Source organism: Stigmatopora argus, chromosome 24 (assembly GCF_051989625.1).
Source record: "Stigmatopora argus isolate UIUO_Sarg chromosome 24, RoL_Sarg_1.0, whole genome shotgun sequence".
Classification (NCBI taxonomy): Eukaryota; Metazoa; Chordata; class Actinopteri; order Syngnathiformes; family Syngnathidae; genus Stigmatopora; species Stigmatopora argus.
In genome coordinates, this window is record NC_135410.1 from 1,509,020 (window position 1) to 1,530,860 (window position 21,841).

A 21,841-nucleotide genomic window follows, 5' to 3' on the forward strand; every position below is an offset into this window, starting at 1 on the left:
AAATACTGGAGCTCTTTGGACATTAGAACCGAGCCCAGGGAAGTGAATTCCTCGGTAAAATGTCGCGATGGAGGCAAAAAAACGTCCATATACGTCCATTCGCCAAACGGCTCAAAATGCTCTCAAATTCGGTCAAATCCAGCTGAAAACAGCGTTCAATGATTAAATACAAATACTAGTATTTGTATTTAATCATTAAACTAACAAATACTAGTATTTGTATTTAATCATTAAACGCTGTTTGAACGAACGTTCATTCGGCGACCTGTCCGTCTGTCAAATGTCCGTCGGCAAAACGTCTTTAGGCGAATCATCCGGTCACGACATCATCATTGCTCGCTATGGGCACACCAGTATCACACCTGCCACAAGCAGGTGCATGTCAATGTTCCCTCTAATTTTTCATGTAAAACATGCTGTAAAACACGAAAAACATAAGAGTGGACAGCGCTACTGCCACTGGCTGCCGCTTAAACGGCGCCATCATGGGGAAAGGGGTAAAAAAAAAAAGGGATTTTATTTACTGCGCGCCATATGACTGCTGCTGCGCAGAGAAGGCGAGAGTAGTGCGCAATTGCACACGCGCGCAGCTTTGAGGGAACATTGCCTTCAACCTCAGAACTATAACCCTAACCCTAACCACTCGGCCATGAGGCCACCTGTATTAACTGCATCTTAATAGAATATTGGCGAGAATATCAGGGAGGTAGCAATAATTGAAGGAAAACAACTATTCTCCACAGACTCAACAGAATTAAGGAAAATGATGAATATTAATTTTACAAAATGATTGTGTTACATAACTGTTCTGTGAACATGGAGCTTAAAGTATTATGTAAGTCATTGCTCTTCACTAATGTTTACTGGCTGATTATTGTCTACAGATTTATTGAAGGCTTTTTTAGAATCACGATTTGCATTTGAAAAGACAATGTAGAAGCTGTAAAGATTTTTTTTTCTAAAAAGCTTTTTTTTAATACCACCAAACCTCATTTAAAGTGGATAATAAATTGAGATGAAATTGCAATGGTTTGATTTTTGTTTTGTTTTTTATTTTTAGTTGAGACTACATATTAATAGTGGCAGTTATGAATGTGTTGATAGAAGATAGATGCAAAATCTACCAGTAATTCACATATAACAGTACATCGATTGTAAAAGTTGCACTATTGCTAGGGTAGAAATTGGTTGCTACTAGAAAAGATGATTGTCTGGTTTAAACCTTTAAACTCTGAGTATATTATTACTCTGGTTTTCACTTGTCTTATGGTTAACAGAAAAGACTAATGGTGTGAAAAGGAGTCAGTGAGGCCATTAAAAGTGCTGAAAAAATAAAAAACAAATTTAAGCAAGAACCAGACAAGGAAACCAACTTTTGACTGCAAGCCTACCAACGGAAGTGCTTCTCAGCTGGGAAAATGGTTAATAGCTGGACTGTGACCCTTCACCACTTCGCGGCTTCAAAATTTGCGGCTTCAATACATCGCATATTTTTATATTAAGATTTTTTTTAAAGTATTACGTTTGGAAAGAGAGAGTCGCCGCCGTCGGGGCCCCCGCCAAGACAGTTGGCGCCCTCGAGGCCCCCGGCGAGAGACTCACCGCCGCTGTCAGGCGCACAGAGTGGCGCCAGGACGGGCGAGCAGGAGCAGGGCGCCGGGAGGGGCGAGCCGGAGCAGGGCGCCAGGAGGGGCGCGCAGGAGTGGGGCGCCGGGAGGGGCGCATAGGAACGGGGCACCGGGACAGGTGCGCGGAGCATGAGAACATGGAAACGGGGTGCCGGGACGGGAACCTGGGAAAGAGCCGCTGGAGCGGGAACATCAGAAAGGGGCGCCGGAATGGGAACACGGGAACAAGTGCCAGAACGGGTGCCGGAACGGGTGCCGGAACGGGTGCCGGAACGGGTGCCGGAACGGGTGCCGGAACGGGTGCCGGAACGGGTGCCGGAACGGGTGCCGGAACGGGTGCCGGAACGGGTGCCGGAACGGGTGCCGGAACGGGTGCCGGAACGGGTGCCGGAACGGGTGCCGGAACGGGTGCCGGAACGGGTGCCGGAACGGGTGCCGGAACGGGTGCCGGAACGGGTGCCGGAACGGGTGCCGGAACGGGTGCCGGAACGGGTGCCGGAACGGGTGCCGGAACGGGTGCCGGAACGGGTGCCGGAACGGGTGCCGGAACGGGTGCCGGAACGGGTGCCGGAACGGGTGCCGGAACGGGTGCCGGAACGGGTGCCGGAACGGGTGCCGGAACGGGTGCCGGAACGGGTGCCGGAACGGGTGCCGGAACGGGTGCCGGAACGGGTGCCGGAACGGGTGCCGGAACGGGTGCCGGAACGGGTGCCGGAACGGGTGCCGGAACGGGTGCCGGAACGGGTGCCGGAACGGGTGCCGGAACGGGTGCCGGAACGGGTGCCGGAACGGGTGCCGGAACGGGTGCCGGAACGGGTGCCGGAACGGGTGCCGGAACGGGTGCCGGAACGGGTGCCGGAACGGGTGCCGGAACGGGTGCCGGAACGGGTGCCGGAACGGGTGCCGGAACGGGTGCCGGAACGGGTGCCGGAACGGGTGCCGGAACGGGTGCCGGAACGGGTGCCGGAACGGGTGCCGGAACGGGTGCCGGAACGGGTGCCGGAACGGGTGCCGGAACGGGTGCCGGAACGGGTGCCGGAACGGGTGCCGGAACGGGTGCCGGAACGGGTGCCGGAACGGGAACATATAGATGGCAAGCCGAAACGGGAATAGGGCGCCGGAATGGGGACACATGGGTGTCTGGCTGGAATGGGAACACATGTGTGGTCCCGGCGAGCGGGGATCTAGAACCGGCGATGGTGAGCGAGAGGCCGGGAGTGGGTCTGACGAACAGGAAGCCGATGAGCCACTCCTTCCTCTCTCTGTGTCGCACGACTGTCGTCCTCCTCTGTGACACGGGTGAAATTCTCGCCACTGCGTCTCCCCCAAACGGTGAATTGCCAGTAGTCAGCGGCCGGTGTTCGACACTCTTACCTGCCCCGCCGGCCACCACGCGAAGGCCCATTGTAAATACATCATACAATATTCGATGGATTGGTATTGGTTCGTTTCGACCTCCCATCTACAACGTCGCATGCTCGCTTTATGTTCTGGAGGGTTTTTTGTAAGACATACGGAGACATGCGATACATACAAGACGTACTGAGACTCAGTCAAGTCAAAGTCAAGTCAAAAGCCTTTATTGGATTGGATTGGATAACTTTATCCATCCCGTATTCGGGGAATTTTGTTGTCAGTAGCAAGAGGGTGAGGATGCAGAAATAGGAAAGGCATTTTAGACATAAATAGATAGGTCATAAGTAAGTTAATAAATAAATACATGAATAAATATATGAATAAATAAGCGTGTTGCTGAAATATATATATATATATATACACACACACATATATATATATATATATATATATATATATATATATATATACATATATATTTACATACATATATATAATATATATACCAATCACAGACTGATGTTAATTATATTTTGTTCATGAATAAATAATTCCAAATTGTCTGTTAGCTTCCTTTCATTGCTTTCCCCTGGTTGCACTGCTTCCAGATGTGTGTTTTCATAATGAAGCATTTAACCAATCATATTTCAGCCATTATTTGTTGCCTGTGTCGAATCTGCCTCAAGGCCTTCACAATCAGTTCTGCAGGCTCTGCTGCATTAAACAAGCGTCAATAAGACTGTTGCTTTAACCAATCAGATTTCGAGTTGGCAACACCACAATGCCTTCTCGCAAGCGTAGGGATACGTTATTGCCTTCTCGCAGACTAGTGATAGAGTGGACTAGCCAGAGCTACCAAACTGTATCTGGAGCGAGCTGCACAAGCAAATATATTGTTGTGTTGATTTGAAGCCATTTTCAAGACGGACTTTTCAAGAAAAAAAGCTGGACATAATTAAGAATGGTCGGACAACTCCAAAGCAAGCAAGCCTGTCACAACTGGGAACGAACATTTTCAGCACTAAATCGAATAAAAACGCATGCCAGAATTACGACAGGACAGGCTCGACTTTCAGCATTAGCTTCGATGGCGATAGAAAAGAAGGAAGAAAGAAAGGAGGATGGATATAGCTGTAGCTGCAGTAGAGGTTTTATAGCCATAAAATAGTTTTTGCTGAAGGCGTCACTAGGAAATGCACGGACCGCCACTGATAAATATATATATATATATATATATATATATATATATATATATATATATATATATATATATATATATATATATATATATATATATATATATATATATATATATATATATATATATATATATATATATATATATATATATATATATATATATATATATATAGTACAGTGGCGGGTCGTGCATTTCACACCTGGGCCTTCAATAGTGCTACGTGTGAATCAATCCAACCCTCAATAAGTATTTTATAAAACCTTTAATGCAGCTACAGCTGCAACACATTTAAAAAGAATCAATAATAACCTCAAAAATTTAAATATTATTTCAGAAAATAGACACAGTTTACTCAACAAAAATTCTTTTTATTTATACACAAAATCCATCCTCCTTTCTTTTCTCAAGAAGATTTCATTTACGCTGTTGTACAGAGTACACGTGTGTTTCAGGTCCATCAAGAAGTTCCTTTCTATAGCCATCAAAGCTAATGCTGAAAGTCTAGTCTGTCCTGTTGTATTTCTGGCATAAGTTTTGATTCAATTTAGGGCTGAAAACGTCCGTTCGACAGAAGCAGTGGACACGGGGATGGTCACTGCCAAACACACTAATGTGTACAGCTGCCCCATGCTCTCACTCAGATTTTTCTGCTGAAGGAAGTCAAGGACATCAGTGGGAGATTTTCCTGCAAAATCATCCATGGCATACATAACAATTAGTTCTGTTCTTAGCCGAGGCAGATCGAAAAGTGTTCCGTGGCTCTGCGTTAAAGTGGAGAAGGCTGCATGTGGGAAAGTTTCCTGGTATTCCTGAAACATCTGCGAGTCGATGAGGGAGAGAAACATCAGTCTTTCGTGGTCTTGAAATCTGGTCCGCGTCTGGCAAATAATATTGTCCAGAATCCTGTCGTGAAGTTGTTGGTAGTGCACGCGATAATTTTGCGCTTGATCTCTTCGTGCGCTTGGAGCACCCGCGCTGCGTTCGGTGGCCTTGTAGATTTCCTCATATCGGCTCCTCTCGCGTTCAACTGTGTCACAAAACTCCTTTACTCTTGCAAGACAAAACTGTACATCCAGTTTGTGGTTCTGTAGTATTGAAAAAAGCACGTCTGAATGCTCAAAAATGCCATTAAATGTGCGAAGCAAAAAACAAAATTCAAAATCATCCAGACGTGCTTTAAATCCATCAGCCCACGCACAGACTGCTTGTCGTACTCGTCATGATGCTCCAGGATGTGATGAAACAGTTCCTTTAGAGCAGCTCTCTTCTCAAATACTGTATTGACCACCCTGGATGCGTACTGCCACCGTGTTGGTGCCACACGGGGCAGACGCCGCTGGCAGATTTCGTCCAGCAGCTGTGTGCGTCGAGGCGATCTCGAAAAAAATGCAACAAAGCCATTCAGGTGAGCAAAAAATATCTTGCATTCTTTAAGCTTTGAGGCCCCCTGAGTCAGTACTAAATTGAGCCGATGGGCATAGCAGTGTATGAATAAAGCTAACGGTGCTCTCTCCTTAACTTTCGCCTGCACCCCATTTAATCCCGAAGACATGACCGCTGCACCGTCATAACACTGTGCCACAACTTTACCCAGACATTCATTTTCCACCAAAAATTGAATGTCATCGGCTCTCTTCCCACTGGTAACATTTTCAAATCTGACGAACCGCTCCTTGATACCTTTGCCCGTGACGTAACGCAGAACCAGTGCGAGCTGCGCTGCGTTACTCGCGTCTGTCGTCTCATCCACCATTACAGAGACAAACTGTACTTTTTTTATTTTGCTTCTGATCTCTTCCTCCATCACTTGAGCAATAGCAGTGATCAGGTCGTTTTGTATTTTGCCCGACGTGCCACTAAATACTTTATTAGTGGACAGGTGGTAATGTAAATACGGGTTTTTCTCAGCAAAAAGAGAAAGAAGTTCCACATAATTTCCTTTGTTTGGGGAGACAGTGCTTTCAACGTGTCCCCGAAATGAAAGTTCCTGCTTGCCCAAAAAAATGACGCAGTCTATCAAACTTATTAAGATTTCCCTATTTTTCTTTACCTTTTCGTTGTGGCGCTCCGTTTCCCTGCGCACTTGCTCGTTTAATTGTAACTTCACTCGAGTATCTCCAAAAGTTTTGGAGCGGACCGTTGCTTGTAAGTGTCCGGCGGAGCTTTGGTGTCCAAATTTGCAAATCCAGTGTTGCTCCAAACACCATGTCGATCGGTGGCAAATAACAAGCACTCCCAGCAATATAATTTGCTGTGTTCATTGGAGCCCGTGAGCCAAGGATAGCGCTCGTAGTTAGCGCACTGAAAGGTCCGAACACACCCTTTTCCCGGCTCTAACAGGCTTGCTAGCTTAGGAGTTGACCGCCCTTTCTTAATGATGTCCGTTTTTTTCTGGAAAAGTCAGTGTGAAAAATGGCTTTGCCAGCAAATTTGCAACCGAATCCATTTGTTTTCCTGCGTTGGCCATTGTGGGTGGAGTTTGTGATCTCTGGCTGCCTCACTATGGCTTTGGCCCGTCTACTCTAGCAAGCCAATAATAGAGGGTGAAAGCAATGACGTATCCCAGCCAGCAAAATGCTAATGGCAGCGAAAAAAGATTGTGGGGTTGCCAACTCGAAATCTGATTGGTTAAAAGCAACAGTCTAGTTTAATGCAGCAGAGCCCGCAGAACTGATTGTGAAGGCTTTGAGGCAGATCTGATCTGGCAACAAATAATGGCTGAAATGTGATTGGTTAAATGCTTCAATATGAAAACACACATCTGGAAGCAGTGCAACCAGGGGGAAAAGCAATGAAAGGAAGCTAACAGACCCTTTGGAATAATAAGTATTGATGGACAAAATATAATATGATTCAGATATTTCTTAGGCCAGCAGAGAAGGCCTTGAAGGCCCTGACGGCCCGCCACTGATATAGTATGTATATATATATATATATATATATATATATATATATATATATATATATATATATATATATATACATATATATATATATATATATATATATATATATATACATATATATATATATATATATATATATAGTATATGTGTGTGTGTATATATATATATATATATATATATAGTATATGTGTGTGTATATATATATATATATATATATATATATATATATATGTATATATATATACTAACCACTCATCCGCCGTGCCACCATGTGGTCTACATTATCAGCGAAATTCGAGGGATTACTGTCATAATATTATAATATTATTGTCATATCCTGACAATCAGTCCATTGTGGCAGTTGTCCTTAAATACAGGGTGCATCAACTTGCCACAGGTGTGTTGCACAGCTCCACTTCTTTGGCTAAATCAGATGCTGAAAAGACACCGAGTTATTGCAGGCTACAGAACATGACAGACAACAGGCAGGGGACAACTTTTCATTCAATCATATTACGTAGCGATTAACCTCACAAGGGTTGTGGGGGGTGCTGGAACCTATCCTAGCCAAACTATGGACACCAGGCGAGGGACACATGGAAGTGGCACAGGGAGGCCGATAACAATTCATGCCCACACTCATATCTACCATGCATATTTTTGGGGAAGTGAGAGGTAACTTGAGTCCAAACCCACGCATCCCATACAAACTCTGCCCGACATGCGAACCCCTCGGTCACCAGGCCAACTGGGGGACACCTTAAACCAAAGGTGGGCAAACTACGGCCCGCGGGCCAGATCTGGCCCGTTGTTCTTTTTAATCCGGTCCATGGAAGATTGGTACAGAATTAAGGTTTAATGTAAATGATTGCATTCATTTGATTTTGAATTGTAATGATGGCATTTCAACACAAGGGTTAGTGACTTTAGAGAGCCATATTCAAATACTCAGTGACTCGCCATATTGAAGTAATTGACTAACACTTAACTAGCAAGCTAAACAAAAAAGTGGAGTCATTTAGATTGTATTCTTTGGCACTGGACGAAAGCAATGATATAAAGGAAACCGCTCAGCTTTTAATTTTTAGCAGGGGGATTAGTGAGAATTTCGAGATAACGGAAGAGTTTTTGGATAAGGAATCCTTGAAAGGAAAAACACGGAGAGAGGATTTATTTAACAGCGTGTCAGCTGTCATACATAGGCACAAGTGACCTTGGTGTGTGCTCGCCAACGTTACCAAAGATGGATCACCAAATCTTATAGGAAACAACGTCTGGATGCTCAAGACAGGGTGAAAGAGGACAACCCCAAGCAGGAGGTAATTTTCCTATACTGCATAATTCACCAGGAAGCGGTGTGTTGCAGCTTGACCACGTAGTGAAGCCAGTTGTAAAACTCGCACCAGACTTCGATGAACTGGCTAAAAATGGGTGGTCAACAACACTGCTCTCATTAAAAGGTATGTTACTACTTTTTTTCTGTTTATGTTTCATATGTACTGTTAACGAATGCAGTTTTTTTATATGTATCGTATCTTGTGCTGACGCTGCCTTTCTGTCAAATTTGAAAAGTAAATGTGGCCCCCGGACCGAAAAGTTTGCCCACCCCTGCTTTATACAATAAAATTATTTCTGTTGGCATGATAAAGGTGTTGTCTTTCTTTCTAATAAATAAACTATTTGGGCATATTTCAAGAAAAACTAGCCATTGTAGCAAGTTTTCGACATTTCAAAAGATGTGTCACTGTGTGTCTGTACTGTTGGTATTTTTAGCTCCTTTCCTCAGGGAGCCAGCCTTTGCTGCATGGCTGAATAGAACATGCACTGCTTCCTCCTGACTGCACAGATTTGTCGGGGCAGATTTATAAATAGCTCAGCTGAAACACATGTTTGCAACCTACTAAAGTTGAGTTACCAATTCTTCATGAGAGAGAGTCGACACATATTTTGAAACAAGCTATATTTAACCTCTTTAACCACCATAATAATTATCTTGAATATTGTCTGATGCAAATTCAACAACCAAAGTGGTAATATTTATTGTTAAAAACTGGGAAACATTTAACAGTGGAATACAATAATAATATTATATTATTGTCAGTCCTAATCTGTTTTCGACCAACCTCCTACCAACCTATTTTTAATGATTAATTTCAATATACACAACGCCTTAGGGGTGAAAGAGAATGAGTCACACATGTGAATAATATATGTACAATATTTAAGAGGAGGAGAATTTGCCACAAATTTATGAGCCAACAAATAATGTAAATGGGTCAAATAACAAAAAAGATATATTTACATATGATTCCCACTTGTATGGACTCAGAATTACATGGAGGTAAGATTTGGGGCTTTGCTATCTTCCATCAGAGCTTTTACCTCTAATTGCATATAGTAATCAGGAGACAAACATCACCTCTAGATTATGAGTCACTGTTGACACGCAAATCTATGTGTCTAGTCTAGTAAATCTATTTTCCGCACAAAATCCAAGTACTCCCATGTTACAGGGCTATTTCTAGGGCAGCGGAAACAATCAATGAAATCTTTGATGTTTTTTTTCCCTGCCACACATTCCAGAAGTGGTTATAAAAAACCCTAAAATATTATTCAGGCTATATTCTTATCCATCCAAAGAAACAACCAAAGTCTCAAAGGGCTGTTTTTGAATTTTCTTTTAACTTGGGCTTTTCTGAGTACGTAATTTATTTTCAGGGTTGTCTTTTGAATTTGTATTATTTTTTAATCTCCAAAATTTATTTTCAAGGTTGTATTTTGATTTTTTTTTCCTGAGCCTTGCCACCAGGAGCAAAAAATAAATAACTAAAAAAAAAACAAGCAAACAGCAGTTATTGAGATACTTGGAAGTCTTATTTAGGGCATTATTATTTAGATAAACAATGTTTCAAAAAATAATTAATTAAAAAAACAACCCACTCTAAATTGCCCCTAGGTATGGGTGAGAGTGTGCATGGTTGTCCGTCTCCTTGCGCCCTGAAACCGTCTGGTCACTGACTCAGGGTGTCCCCTGCCTCTGGCCTGGAGACAGCTGGGATTGGCTCCAGCAACCCCCGCGACCCTAATGAGGATAAAACAGTTCAGAAAATGAGATGAGATTAGTATTTTTGTTTCAATATTACAGCTATAAGCATATCAAAAGACCTCACATTAACATCTAAATATAATGTATATATATATAAAAATATAAATACTTTAAATACTGTGCCCACAGCGAAAATAGTTCCTCTCTGCTTGATATAAATCGCAAAAAAACAGGTAAATGGGAGTTTTAGCCCACGTCCTCTGTATTCTTGTGGCCATGGGTCAATGGTCCACAATATTCGAGGAATTACTGTACTCGTCTGACTAAGCATGGGATGGAAATATGTCAGGTAAAAAATGACCCAATAAAAACACCATTGTCTGTTCTGAAGAAATCAGTCAAAACATAGACTTTGTAATTGTTTTTTAAAGCACAAGGACAGTTGAACTTGTTGATTAAAGCTTGCTTTACCATGAAGCCAGGCATGAGCATTCCTACATATTATGATATGATCCGCACGTTCAGTAAAAATGTTCGTGAAGGCATCCGCTTCCAAAAAAACCTTGTTGCTACCCGTTTCGGCCGGGGCCGGGTCCAGGGCAGACTTCGCTCGGACCATTGCCCAAGAAATTAAACTTCCACTTCGCTCCTCCGCGCCATCAAACTGTCCGGGGACCTCTATTTTCGGATAAGTGCAACGACGCCAGCCCACTGCCCGGACTTAAATGGAATCTCAACTTCCACGTTGCCTTGCCTCGCTGGCCAAAGTGCTCTATTTTCGCACCAGGCCGATTTCATCCGCTGTAACGTTGCTTGGGGCTCGCTTTTCCAAAAAAAAAAATCCCCCTTCGCTCGTGCTATCTGCCATCCAATTCGCAGAGCAAATTCTATTTTCAAACACTAAGCGCCAACGACGTCAGCCCGCTTTCCGGACTTAAATGGGATCTCAACTTCCACGTTGCTCCCGCCATCTTCGCCGGCCACACTGCTCTGTTTTCGGACAAGTCTGATATCATCCGACGTAACGTTGCACAGGGCTCGCATTTCTAAAAAAAAATCGCCCTTCGTTGGTGCTCTCTGCCGTCCAATTCGCCAAGCAAGTTTTATTTTCAAATAAAATGGCGTATGGTCGCACGGGGCTCACATTTCTCATAAAACTCCACCCTCACACAGGCTCCCGACCGCTCTGAAAGCACTATTTTTGGGTAAAAATGACGGCCACCGCCCACTCCCCACCTTTTTTCCCCTCAGTTGAGTGACTTTGACCTTCTTCTTCTGTCTTCCGCCATTTTCCTAGTGGCAAGCGGAAGACAGTGTAGTGGCTTCCGCTTGCAAGTTTCAGTGTGGATTTTCACATTTTTATGAACTGTTTTTCAGGGAAAAATATCCACGTTGTAGTGAAGCCGCAAAGTGAGCATTAGTTTAGAAAATAAAACGATTGGTAAATCCTAGAAACAAAAAAAATTACAAAATACTGGTTTTGAGCTTATAGTCTATTGCAGACTGCTTTGTTTCTTTATTTATTTATTGAGTCACCTCATGGTGTGGAGGTTCACTCGCCTGACTACTGTGCGGGCAGGCGTGGTCTTGATTCCCTCTGGTGGTGGTATGATTGTGATTGCGTTTGGTAATTTGTGTCATTGTGTGACCTACGACTGACTGGCGACCAGTCTAGTGTGTAGTCTCGTGATCGGACGATTCGCCGAAAGACGTTTGGCCGATGGTCGTTTGGCCGATGGTCGTTTGGCCGATGGTCGTTTGGCCGATGGTCGTTTGGCCGATGGTCGTTTGGCCGACGGATAGTTCGCCGAACGGACGTTTCGCCGAAACGGGATTCGCGCGCTCGGCCCGCCCCCGGATCGTGTGTGTACATGTTTTTCAACCTCGGCCCGCGTGCCATATACGGCCCGTTACAGATAACATTCATTTAGGAATAACAAGGGCATGTACTGCGCCCAGCTGGACATATTTCTAAATACAAGTATGTACTACAATGTGCTGCCAATTTTTTATATTTTTTATTTTATCCTTGCGTTTAAAGTAGTAGCCATTTGGAGATCACACAGAACAGTACGTGACAGAAGAAATAGAGAAAATAAAGTAGTAGTAACAGTAAGTACTAATGTAATGAAATTGTAAATCCAGAAATCCTACTCCAGAAAATTTACACCAGCATAGAAAACGTTGAGATTAATCTTTGAATTAAGGTTCTCAGCAAATCATTTTGAATATATATTTCCTAAAATAACGGGAAATTATTTAAAATTAAACTAGAAGTAAAAGTGTGTTCCATGGCATTTTCAGGTATTGTTCTCTAAGCCCTCTAATCTGTCCAAGGCACTTAGAATTTCACATAAGTCTTCTAGTGTTGTTTTTTCTCAGTATCAGACATCAATCCCCAGCTTTGATAAATTACATTGCGTGTCCAAGGGGCCGAGGTTTAAAAACTTGTACACACACGATCCGGGGGCGGGGCAAGCGCGTGAATCCCGTTTCGTCGAAACGTTCGTTCGGTGAACTGTCCGTCGGCCAAACGTCCGTCAGCGATACGTCTTTCAGCAAATCGTCCGAGTACCGTGTAGTCTGCCTTTTGCTCAAACCCAGCTCCAGCAACACCCACAACTCTTTCGAGGATGTGCCTTATGGAAGATGAATGGATTTGTTTATTTAAACAAACCCCTTTCAACTCTTTGCCCAATTTCAGCTTCAAGAGTGAGTATAACATGAATGGGGAGTCTTGTTGGTTTTCTGAAAATCTATTTGTTTGACAAGTAGCAATAAAATAAATGAATCTGGTTATATACATATATATATATATATATATATATATATATATATATATATATATACATATATATATATATATATATATATATATATATATATATTTATATATATATATATAAGTAGATGTATACATTTGGGGTATACCCTGCCTACTAGCCATTGTTGGCCAGGATCGAATTCGCTCCAGCACCCCACAACCCTCGTGAGGAAAAGCAGCTGGGAAAATTAATAAATATATGCATACGCTACACATCATCACCACTGGCCTTATGGCCATGTTGTGGGGACTGTGAGTATTATTAAATATTCAGAGATTAGACATCCTGGCCGCTTTTCCCTCGATAAACAGCAGGGACTAGAAGGATGACAATAATATGTCAACATGACACAGGGCATGTAAGAAAATATGCTGTTGCACATTAATTAATCTATGTTAATTAATGAAGAAAAAATGAAGGCTAAAACAAACAACAACCCTGTGCCTCTTCTGGGAACCAGAGTGAGTTATGTTCTCACACATAATAAAACGTCTTTAATGAACATTACAGAGGGTACTTCGTAATATTGATGTCAAACTACAAGTATAATATTATTTTCTGTTGTTTTTACCTCTCTCTTGCCATACATACGTCTTCTGGCGCCTGGATATCTCGTGAAAGTGACTTTAATGACTAGAATATCGAGGTATGGAAAGATAGATCTAAACCTGTGTCAAAAGAAAATAAGTCCTTCAGGAATTTTTTTGTGGTCCATCCACCAAAACAGGTAAGTTTTGTTCTTTAAATAGTTCTTTGCCAAAGGTTTCAAAAATACAACAAATACAACAACCTAGGATCAATCTGTTTCAATGTTACACTGTACAAGGTGCCAATGTAAACACAATCTCTCCTGGTTTAAGCTCCGCCTCCTCCAAGTAGTACAAAAATTAATATACAGATATTTTAATGGGTGAATCGATACAGATAGTGGTGTCATAGGGAATCACTAGTAAGTAGGATTCTCAACACGAGGAAGAGTAGTGAACATTTGTATTCGTGTTATGCTGGGACTTGGAAAAATGCATATTCTGTAACCAATACATGGGGGAAGAGAGTGACTTCTTTAAATAAACGGATCATCTTTACTACTTACATTAGGTAGCCTATATGTTCATGTTTTGTGTATCAGTTTTGAAAAAAAATCTTCTTAATTCCACCAAACCCTTCTGTCTCTAGCTGTATCTCTGAAGAAACAACACAGTGAGAACAACCACAATAGGGGAATACGAAATTCCCATGTGACACTTTGAAACCTCTCCAGCCCTTACAGACACTCAGATTCACCATTCTCGGTGTCAAAGCAGCTAAACTGGGTAAAAAAATGATAATCATATTAACAAAATCTCATCTCATCTCATTCTCATTCTCTGAAGCACTTTATCCTCATTAGGGGGGTGCTGGAGCCTATCCCAGCTGACTCCGAGCCAGAGCCAGGGGACACCCTGAATCGGTGGCCAGCCGATCACAGGGCACAAGGAGATGACCAACCATGCACACTTACACCCATACCTAGGAGCAATTTAGAGTGTCCAATTAGCCTACCATCATGTTTTTGGAATGTGAGAGGAAACCAGAGTACCCAGAGGAAACCCACGCAGGCCCGGGTAGAACATGCAAATTCCACACAGGTGGACCGACCCTGGATTTGAACCCAGGACCCCAGAGCTGTGAGACCGACACGCTAACCACTCGCTCCACCGGGCCGCCCCCGATTTTAACAACACTAAAATCATAAAGGTATTTTGTGCTCTCCGTGGCCTGTACAACTAATTATATCAAGCAACTGACTTTTGGACTCTCATCTATGTTCATCTTCTGCTGTTTTGTATCACATTGTAGCACTTGCAAGAACTTACAGATAGATTTAACTTCCCTTAAGTAAGGATGCCATATCGGTTCAATTTTATCACACCTTCATCACACGTTGATGAAGCTGCCGTGTACAAACACCCCAGATGAAAGTTCGCAGGGCCAGTTTTTCCAGTACCTTGGGGATGAAAGTGCTACGTAAAGCTTAAGCTCTGCTGCATAGGCGCGCAAGCACTCGTCTCCTTTCATTGATGATTGAACAGCTAGTCCACGGCCTCATCAAGATACTTAGGTTGTCCAAAACGTTGACGCAAGGCTTTCTTTTGTTCTTGCCAATTGAGAAGATCCTGTCCTCGAAGGTCTGTGAGGATCTGGAGGGCATGATCTTCCAACGTGAGGTCAACTCGGACTGATGTCTTTTCATTTGATGAGCCATTTAACTGTGCTGCCATTTGGACTTGGCTGAGCTAAGTCTCCGGTGGTCCCTCCACATTGTGGGTTGGCAGCTTGGTCATCTCTATGGTTAACACAGTGCTTCCCAACCACTGTGCCACGGCACACCAGAGCCAGGGGACACCCTGAATCGGTGTGAATCACCAGTGTGCCGTGGCAAATTGCAAGAAGTCATACAATGTAATATTCAGAGAGAAAAAGAAATATGAATATAACGAGATTAAAATTGAACAATTACAAGGTTAAAATCAAAATATGATGAATGTTAAATTATAGATTTTAATTTAAGAGATTTAAATTGTGAAACAGTCATTTTGATGCTTATTTTTCTCTAACAAGAACAAGGAAGTTATTTGGTTTCTAGAGCATTAACTTTTGTGAGCACAAGATGTTTTTAGTAATATTAGGAGATTTAAGTAATATTTGGATAAAAGTCATAAAAGTATCCGATTAAAAACTTTACATTAGTTATTTTTGCATCACTTGAACCGAAAATTGTTCAAGGTCCGCAGACATCAACTTTTGGTGACATTAGGTCATTGTGAAAAATTAGATTTTTTAGGTTTATGTGATTCCTGCTGATAAAATTTTAATGACAATGACTATTGTCATATATAGATGACATAGTTTTAAATTAAAATATTTTCAGATGGTGGTGTCCCTTGAGAATTTTTCAATGCCTGCCGCAGCTCAAAAAAGATTGGAAAACACTGGTTTAACATGTCACTTTCAATCCGCTTCCCATGCTGAGTTCTTGCCACACATTTGCTTGTACCCCCTTCAAGACGCCTCCTATGGCAAGGTAGAAGTTACTTGTTGCCTCATAATAACACCAATGTAAAGAATTGACAGAAATATTTACCTTTCCCTAATCAGCATGCAATTATAGGCACACTCTAATGACACATTAAAGTAAGCAAAACTCATGCAACAAAACATAATACACAATTATTTGCAGTCCTGGTGATGCCACCGTACACCCATCGCCTTGCCACACCACTTTGGCCGAGGTTTTTTGTTTTGTTTAACGTCACACATCAATATGTACAGTATCACAAGTGCAATTCACACACAATTTGAATTTGTGCTGTCTGTTTGCACAAACTATCGCGGGACAAATTTGTGATGAGATCAACACCAGGCCAGTTAGAATGAAAACGTTTTGCCAGCAGCTACAACGCGGATTTCATTTATTGTGCTTTTTTTCCGCTATACAGTCTGCTTTCCATATCTCCCTCCTCTACCACACCTGAATCAAATGATCAAATCATCAGCAAGCTGTCCAGAAGCTTGATGACGATCCCGATTATTTGATTCAGGTGTGTTGGTGGAGGGACATATGGAAAACAGACCAGAGAGCGGCCATCAAGGACGGGAGTTGGCCACCCCTGTTCCATATGATGAAATGAGTATGTGGCTGTGTATTGATTTGAGTCAGAAAATGCAGAGTGAAATGTGCTAGTTCTCATTTAATCAAAATGTTGATTTGGGAAAGAAAATACAAAGACTTAAAGGTAACACAATTTATTTTACCACTGTTATAGTGTTATAGTCAATGTACAGTATCCTATATAAGAGGTGCAGAAGATTAATGAATATACCAACAAAGACCCTATCTATTTTCAAGCAATAAGCCAACTGTGAATGTTTCTTTTCACTCGGCATGACACAACAGAAGGACATTCAAAAAAACAGCAACAGTGCAATGTCAGGAAACTCATGGGTTCTTCCTGTACCATTGACCTTTGAGAGATGTTTTGAGAAGTGTTTATTTTTCTCTCACCTCCACTTTAACACATACAAACAGACTGCCAATTCCCATAATGTGAAATAATAAATGAATAAACACACAAAATACTATACAAGTTACATTTTTGACAGTTTAATGGTCTACATTTATTGTCAACTAATACTTTTCATTCGGGTTTCATTTCCTGAGCCTGGACTAAAAGTTTAGTACTCTCAATGTCATTTGATGATTCTCTCTAGCAACAAATGAATCTTAAAAAAAGCATCATTGAAGGAAAGATTAACCTCAGCCAAACCCTCATTGCATCCAGATTGAAAGGACTAAAAAGGAACACGCTGAGATTTAGATGAGATTTTTCCCCTTTCCAACTGAATTTTAAATTATGGCTTTTGACTGTAAGGGGCATTAGTAGAAAAGAGTACAACTTTTCAAGTTTTATAAGGTTAAGATCTGATTTTACAAGCTTGGGCTGGGGTATGGAAAATCAATTAATATATATTAAATCTATAGGTCTACAGTTTTGTCTTGTTTAAGTACTAGTTAATTCAGTGCTTATGTAAACCTCATAACCTCATTATGAACTAAGCATACTGCCAATCAATGTTTGGATAGAACTGGTTAGTTTTCACACATTATAAAACCAAACCACAGGAATGTAATGGCAAAACATTTTCTTAGATGTTCCCCGATGCCGGAAAATTGCCTTCAACAGAATGATTGTATCATCACACTAGGTTGTTCTCTGATTTCCTTGAAATGCCTTAAGCTGTATATTTATTTTAAACTTACTGGTTAATAAGAAGAGTGCATTCTGTTGGTAAAACATATTTGCATTACTTTTAATGTTGCATTTCCTCAAGCATGATCTCATTTGAATCTAGTTTAGACCACTCTGAACATTAAACTGAATGTTTTTGCCGTATGTTTTGCTTCCAAAGAATCAATTTCAACATTTATTCAAAAAGGTGTTGATTTTTTTAAGCGTTTTTAACGTCACAATAAAGCATGGACAATAGTTTTGACATCAAGAATATTGTTAAGCACAAACCTTTTATCAGTCTAAAGTATATTACACGTCGTTAATACTCCACTCCTCTCATGGGATTCATTAATCGTTTGTTTTAACAAACAAATGCATGTTCTTTGCCACTGCACATGTTGAAAAAGGAATAAAATTCTATATTTTCAAATACAATCCAATTTTACTGTACATACATAGAAAAGAGCTGGCAAGAGGTAATGTCAGGGTGTTGAAATAGCATATTTTTTATGTAGTGTGCTTTCGAGGACACGCTGAAGAAATATTTATTAGGACTGAGTTTTGTAATTATTTAATAAAAAAATTCAAGCTTCAACTTCATCCCCCCCACCCTTGATGACTTCATCATCAGTCTCATTGCTTCTATTGGCTGAGGGGATGTGATGACACATCGGAAGCAGAGGAAAAGACTATAAAACCTCCACTCTTGCTCTATTCAGGCATACAGTATTCTGCCTCCCCACTGAGGATATTTAACTACCATCCAGCACAAAAGAGGCTAAGCCTTCCACCATTTACAGCCTGCTACTATGTGTAAAGGATTAACATCGATGCCCATCTGCTGTTTGGAAAGGTAGGTGAAGATTTCATGAATAGTGTTGGATTACAAGAAGGGTACTGGAGCTGTGTTGTTGTTTTTCTAGATTTTCTTTTTTGCTGCTAAACAGATTACATTGATTTTAAATGAAACACATGCAGGAGTTGGCACATTGATTCCATGATACCATTGGGCAGGTTTGGTATTTGGATGAACTCAAATCACAGGCAAATTAGATTTTACCTTCACTATATTCTTTTCACAGGGCCAAGGAGCTGAAAGCAAGGCTGCAAAACATTTTGCAAAGGTCAGAGTGGAGTCTTTTCTGCTGCAAAATGGGGAAAAACAGGTAAGATAACTGTCTTTTACTGCACATCACATCAGTGTTCTTTGTTCAAATTTGAAGAAATCTAACAATGCACCATTTATTTTAGACCAACCCAGGAGGAATGCCTGAGGTGGAAAGGGTCATTTGAGCAACTCCTGTCTAACAAATGTAAGTGCATTTTTTTCTTCAGCAGTTACATCATTTCATGTGGGGAATTGGACCATAAACAAATGAATGAATGCATTTTGTACCATTAGTAAATCAACTTGCTCTCTTTCCAGATGGCCTCTGTGCTTTCACTGCCTTCTTGTTATCTGAATTCAGTGAAGAGAACATTGCGTTCTACTTTGCATGTGAGGATTACAGGGGTACAAAATCTCTCGACAAACTACCTGCTAAAGCCCAAAAGATCTACAATGAGTTCATCAGCAGTGATGCACCCCGGGAGGTACATAAAATACATCACATTGTTTCATGCAATTGTGATATTTTCGGCAGAGTGGGAGAAACTCTATGCTTACATCAAATTGTGATCACTTTGAGAAGCTCCAAACACTAATTTGTTTCTGTCTCAATGTCCTATTTTACAGATTAACATTGACCATGAAACTCGTGACATCACCAAAGCCAACATGCATTCCCCATCACCCCGCTGCTTCGACCAGGCGCAGCACAGAATTTACATGCTCATGGCCAAGGACTGCTACCCACGCTTTTTGCGCTCGCAAGCTTTCAGGGATATTGTCAGTCAAGCCAAGCTGAGCACCAAGTCCACAAAACAGCCCCAGCTGGGGAAGAAGCCATGAGTTGTCAGTGTTGCTTGTCTGTAGAGGTAAAAGTACAGTGTGTCCTTTCAGACCCCTCACTCTGAAAGCTTAACTCGTAAAGAAAAATGGGATTTTTTTTCCATGTCAGGAATGTCAATAAATAGTAAGGATTTGAAAGGTGGCTTGAAAAGTCCAAAGAAAATGAAAGGCTACTTAATGGGAAAGTACTTTTATCCTATTTGCCTGATGGCATTTTGTTGTTTCCAATGTCTATGTCAATGTTGAAAGCAGTTTGGGAAAATATGTATTTATTACAAAGAATTTTTGTATTTAATTATCTGTAATTTTTTTGCTTGAAATTTTACAAAATAATCTGTAATTTACTGTGCAATATTATAAATGATATCCATATAATTATCCTCACTAGGGTCGCGGGGGGTGCTGGAGCTCAGACCAAACATTGCTGTGCAATGTGAAATAAATAAAATAATCAACTGAAGACATCATCACCTTTGGCAAGCAAACTTTTTTTCAGCCTCACTAAAAGAAACTGTAAATTTACCTCACATTTGGCCATTCCAAAAAAAGGAAATAAAAAAGTTGGAAGAACTTAAGCCAATTTAACCTAAGATAATAGGTTTTAGATTTTTGCAACGTTTTCAGAACATTTGCATAAAATGGGGAAACACCTTGATATCAAGTAAGAAAAATATTACAGGCTTTCCTCAAATGAGGACAGTGGGTTAATGACATTTTCAATAAGGCTCCTCTTTGCGCACAAGTATTTTCAAGGCATTAAAAAAAAGCAAGAAAACGCCAGGGAGAATTCACTTGGCTCTTTTAGTGGGTCGGCTTGGTGTTGTCCTGCATCTCATAATCGCTTATTTTCGCTGTGATATTGTCTTTTTGCGTTCATGCTCTGTGTTAGCCTCTATTGCTAACATGCTGAAAATACATTCCCCCCCACCCCATCATCCTCCTGGAACTAGCGTTCATCTTGCAACAGCGCCCCTGTCTGTTGTGGTCGGGTGGTGTAATTGCAGTTTAACATTTTCGAATTTTTAAGTTTTTAATATTTTCATTGACAAAAAATATCTCATCTCATCTCATTTTCTGATCCACTTTATCCTCATTAGGGCCGCGGGGGGTGCTGGAGCCTATCCCAGCTGACTTTGGGCCAGAGGCGAGATACACCCTGAATTGATGGCAGGCCAATCGCAGGGCACAAGGAAACAAACAACCATTCATGCCCACACTCATACCTAGGGGCAATTTAGAGTGTCCAATCAACCTACATGCATGTCTTTGGAGGAAACCGGAGTACCCGGAGAAAACCCACACAGGCCCGGGGAGAACTTGCAAACTCCACACAGGTGGACCAACCTGGATTTGAACCCATGTCTCCGACTGTGAGACTGACGCGCTAACCACTCAGCCGCCGGGCTGTGACAAAAATTATTTCACGATGATTATCGTTATCGTTTTATCGCCCAGCTCTACTGTCAATTTTAACACTTCAGTTAACCTTTAAAATCTGATGATGAATTTGGCCCCCTCTGTGATTTTCGTGGCGATGGAATTGCAGTTTAAAATTTTCGAATTTTTATATTATGGGCCCTAGGTATGGTACTCGGACGTTTCGTCGAAAGACGTTTGGTCCCCGGACGTTTGGCCCCCTCTGTGATTTTCGTGGCGATGGAATTTTTCACTATTACTAGCCTTTTATTGAATGGTTTGAATCATTTGTTAATAACACCTATGGAGGAAACCCAAACAATAACTGACAGCTAACAAACCACTGTGATACAGTGGGGCAAATAAGTATTTAGTCAACCATCAATTGTGCAAGTACTCCTACTTGAAAAGATTAGAGAGGCCAGTAATTGTCAACATGGGTAAACGTCAACCATGAGAGATAGAATGTGGAAAAAAACTGAAAATCACAGTTTGATTTTTAAAGAATTTATTTCCCAATTAGAGTGGAAAATAAGTATTTGGTCACCTACAAACAGGCAAGATTTCTCTCTGTCAAAGACGTCTAACTTCTAACGAGGTCTAACGAGGTCTCCACTTGTTACCTGTATTAATAGCATCTGTTTTAACTCATTATCGGTATAAAATACACCTGTCCACAACCTCAGTCTCTCAGGGACTCAAATCCTGCACTGCCAGACGTGTCCCCCTCCTGAAGCCAG

The 21,841-nt window shown here is 41.5% G+C and overlaps 2 protein-coding genes across 2 annotated transcripts; one reads left to right on the forward strand and one right to left on the reverse strand.

Annotated features, from left to right (window-relative positions):
* Window positions 1–4,378: 4,378 nt before the first annotated feature.
* Window positions 4,379–6,210, reverse strand: LOC144069402 (uncharacterized). The gene is made up of 2 exons (XM_077594796.1): window positions 5,384–6,210; window positions 4,379–5,270 (listed from the first exon to the last, which is right to left on the reverse strand). The coding sequence occupies exons 1-2, from the start codon at window positions 5,987–5,989 to the stop codon at window positions 4,725–4,727; spliced, it is 1,152 nt and encodes a 383-aa protein (XP_077450922.1). The 5' UTR covers window positions 5,990–6,210; the 3' UTR covers window positions 4,379–4,724.
* Window positions 5,486–20,152, forward strand: LOC144069403 (regulator of G-protein signaling 5-like). Its single transcript, XM_077594797.1, has 6 exons — window positions 5,486–5,590; window positions 18,454–18,587; window positions 18,817–18,900; window positions 18,986–19,047; window positions 19,161–19,327; window positions 19,470–20,152. Exons 2-6 carry the CDS (start codon window positions 18,544–18,546, stop codon window positions 19,683–19,685), a joined length of 573 nt encoding a protein of 190 aa, XP_077450923.1. The 5' UTR covers window positions 5,486–5,590; window positions 18,454–18,543; the 3' UTR covers window positions 19,686–20,152.
* Window positions 20,153–21,841: the final 1,689 nt, after the last annotated feature.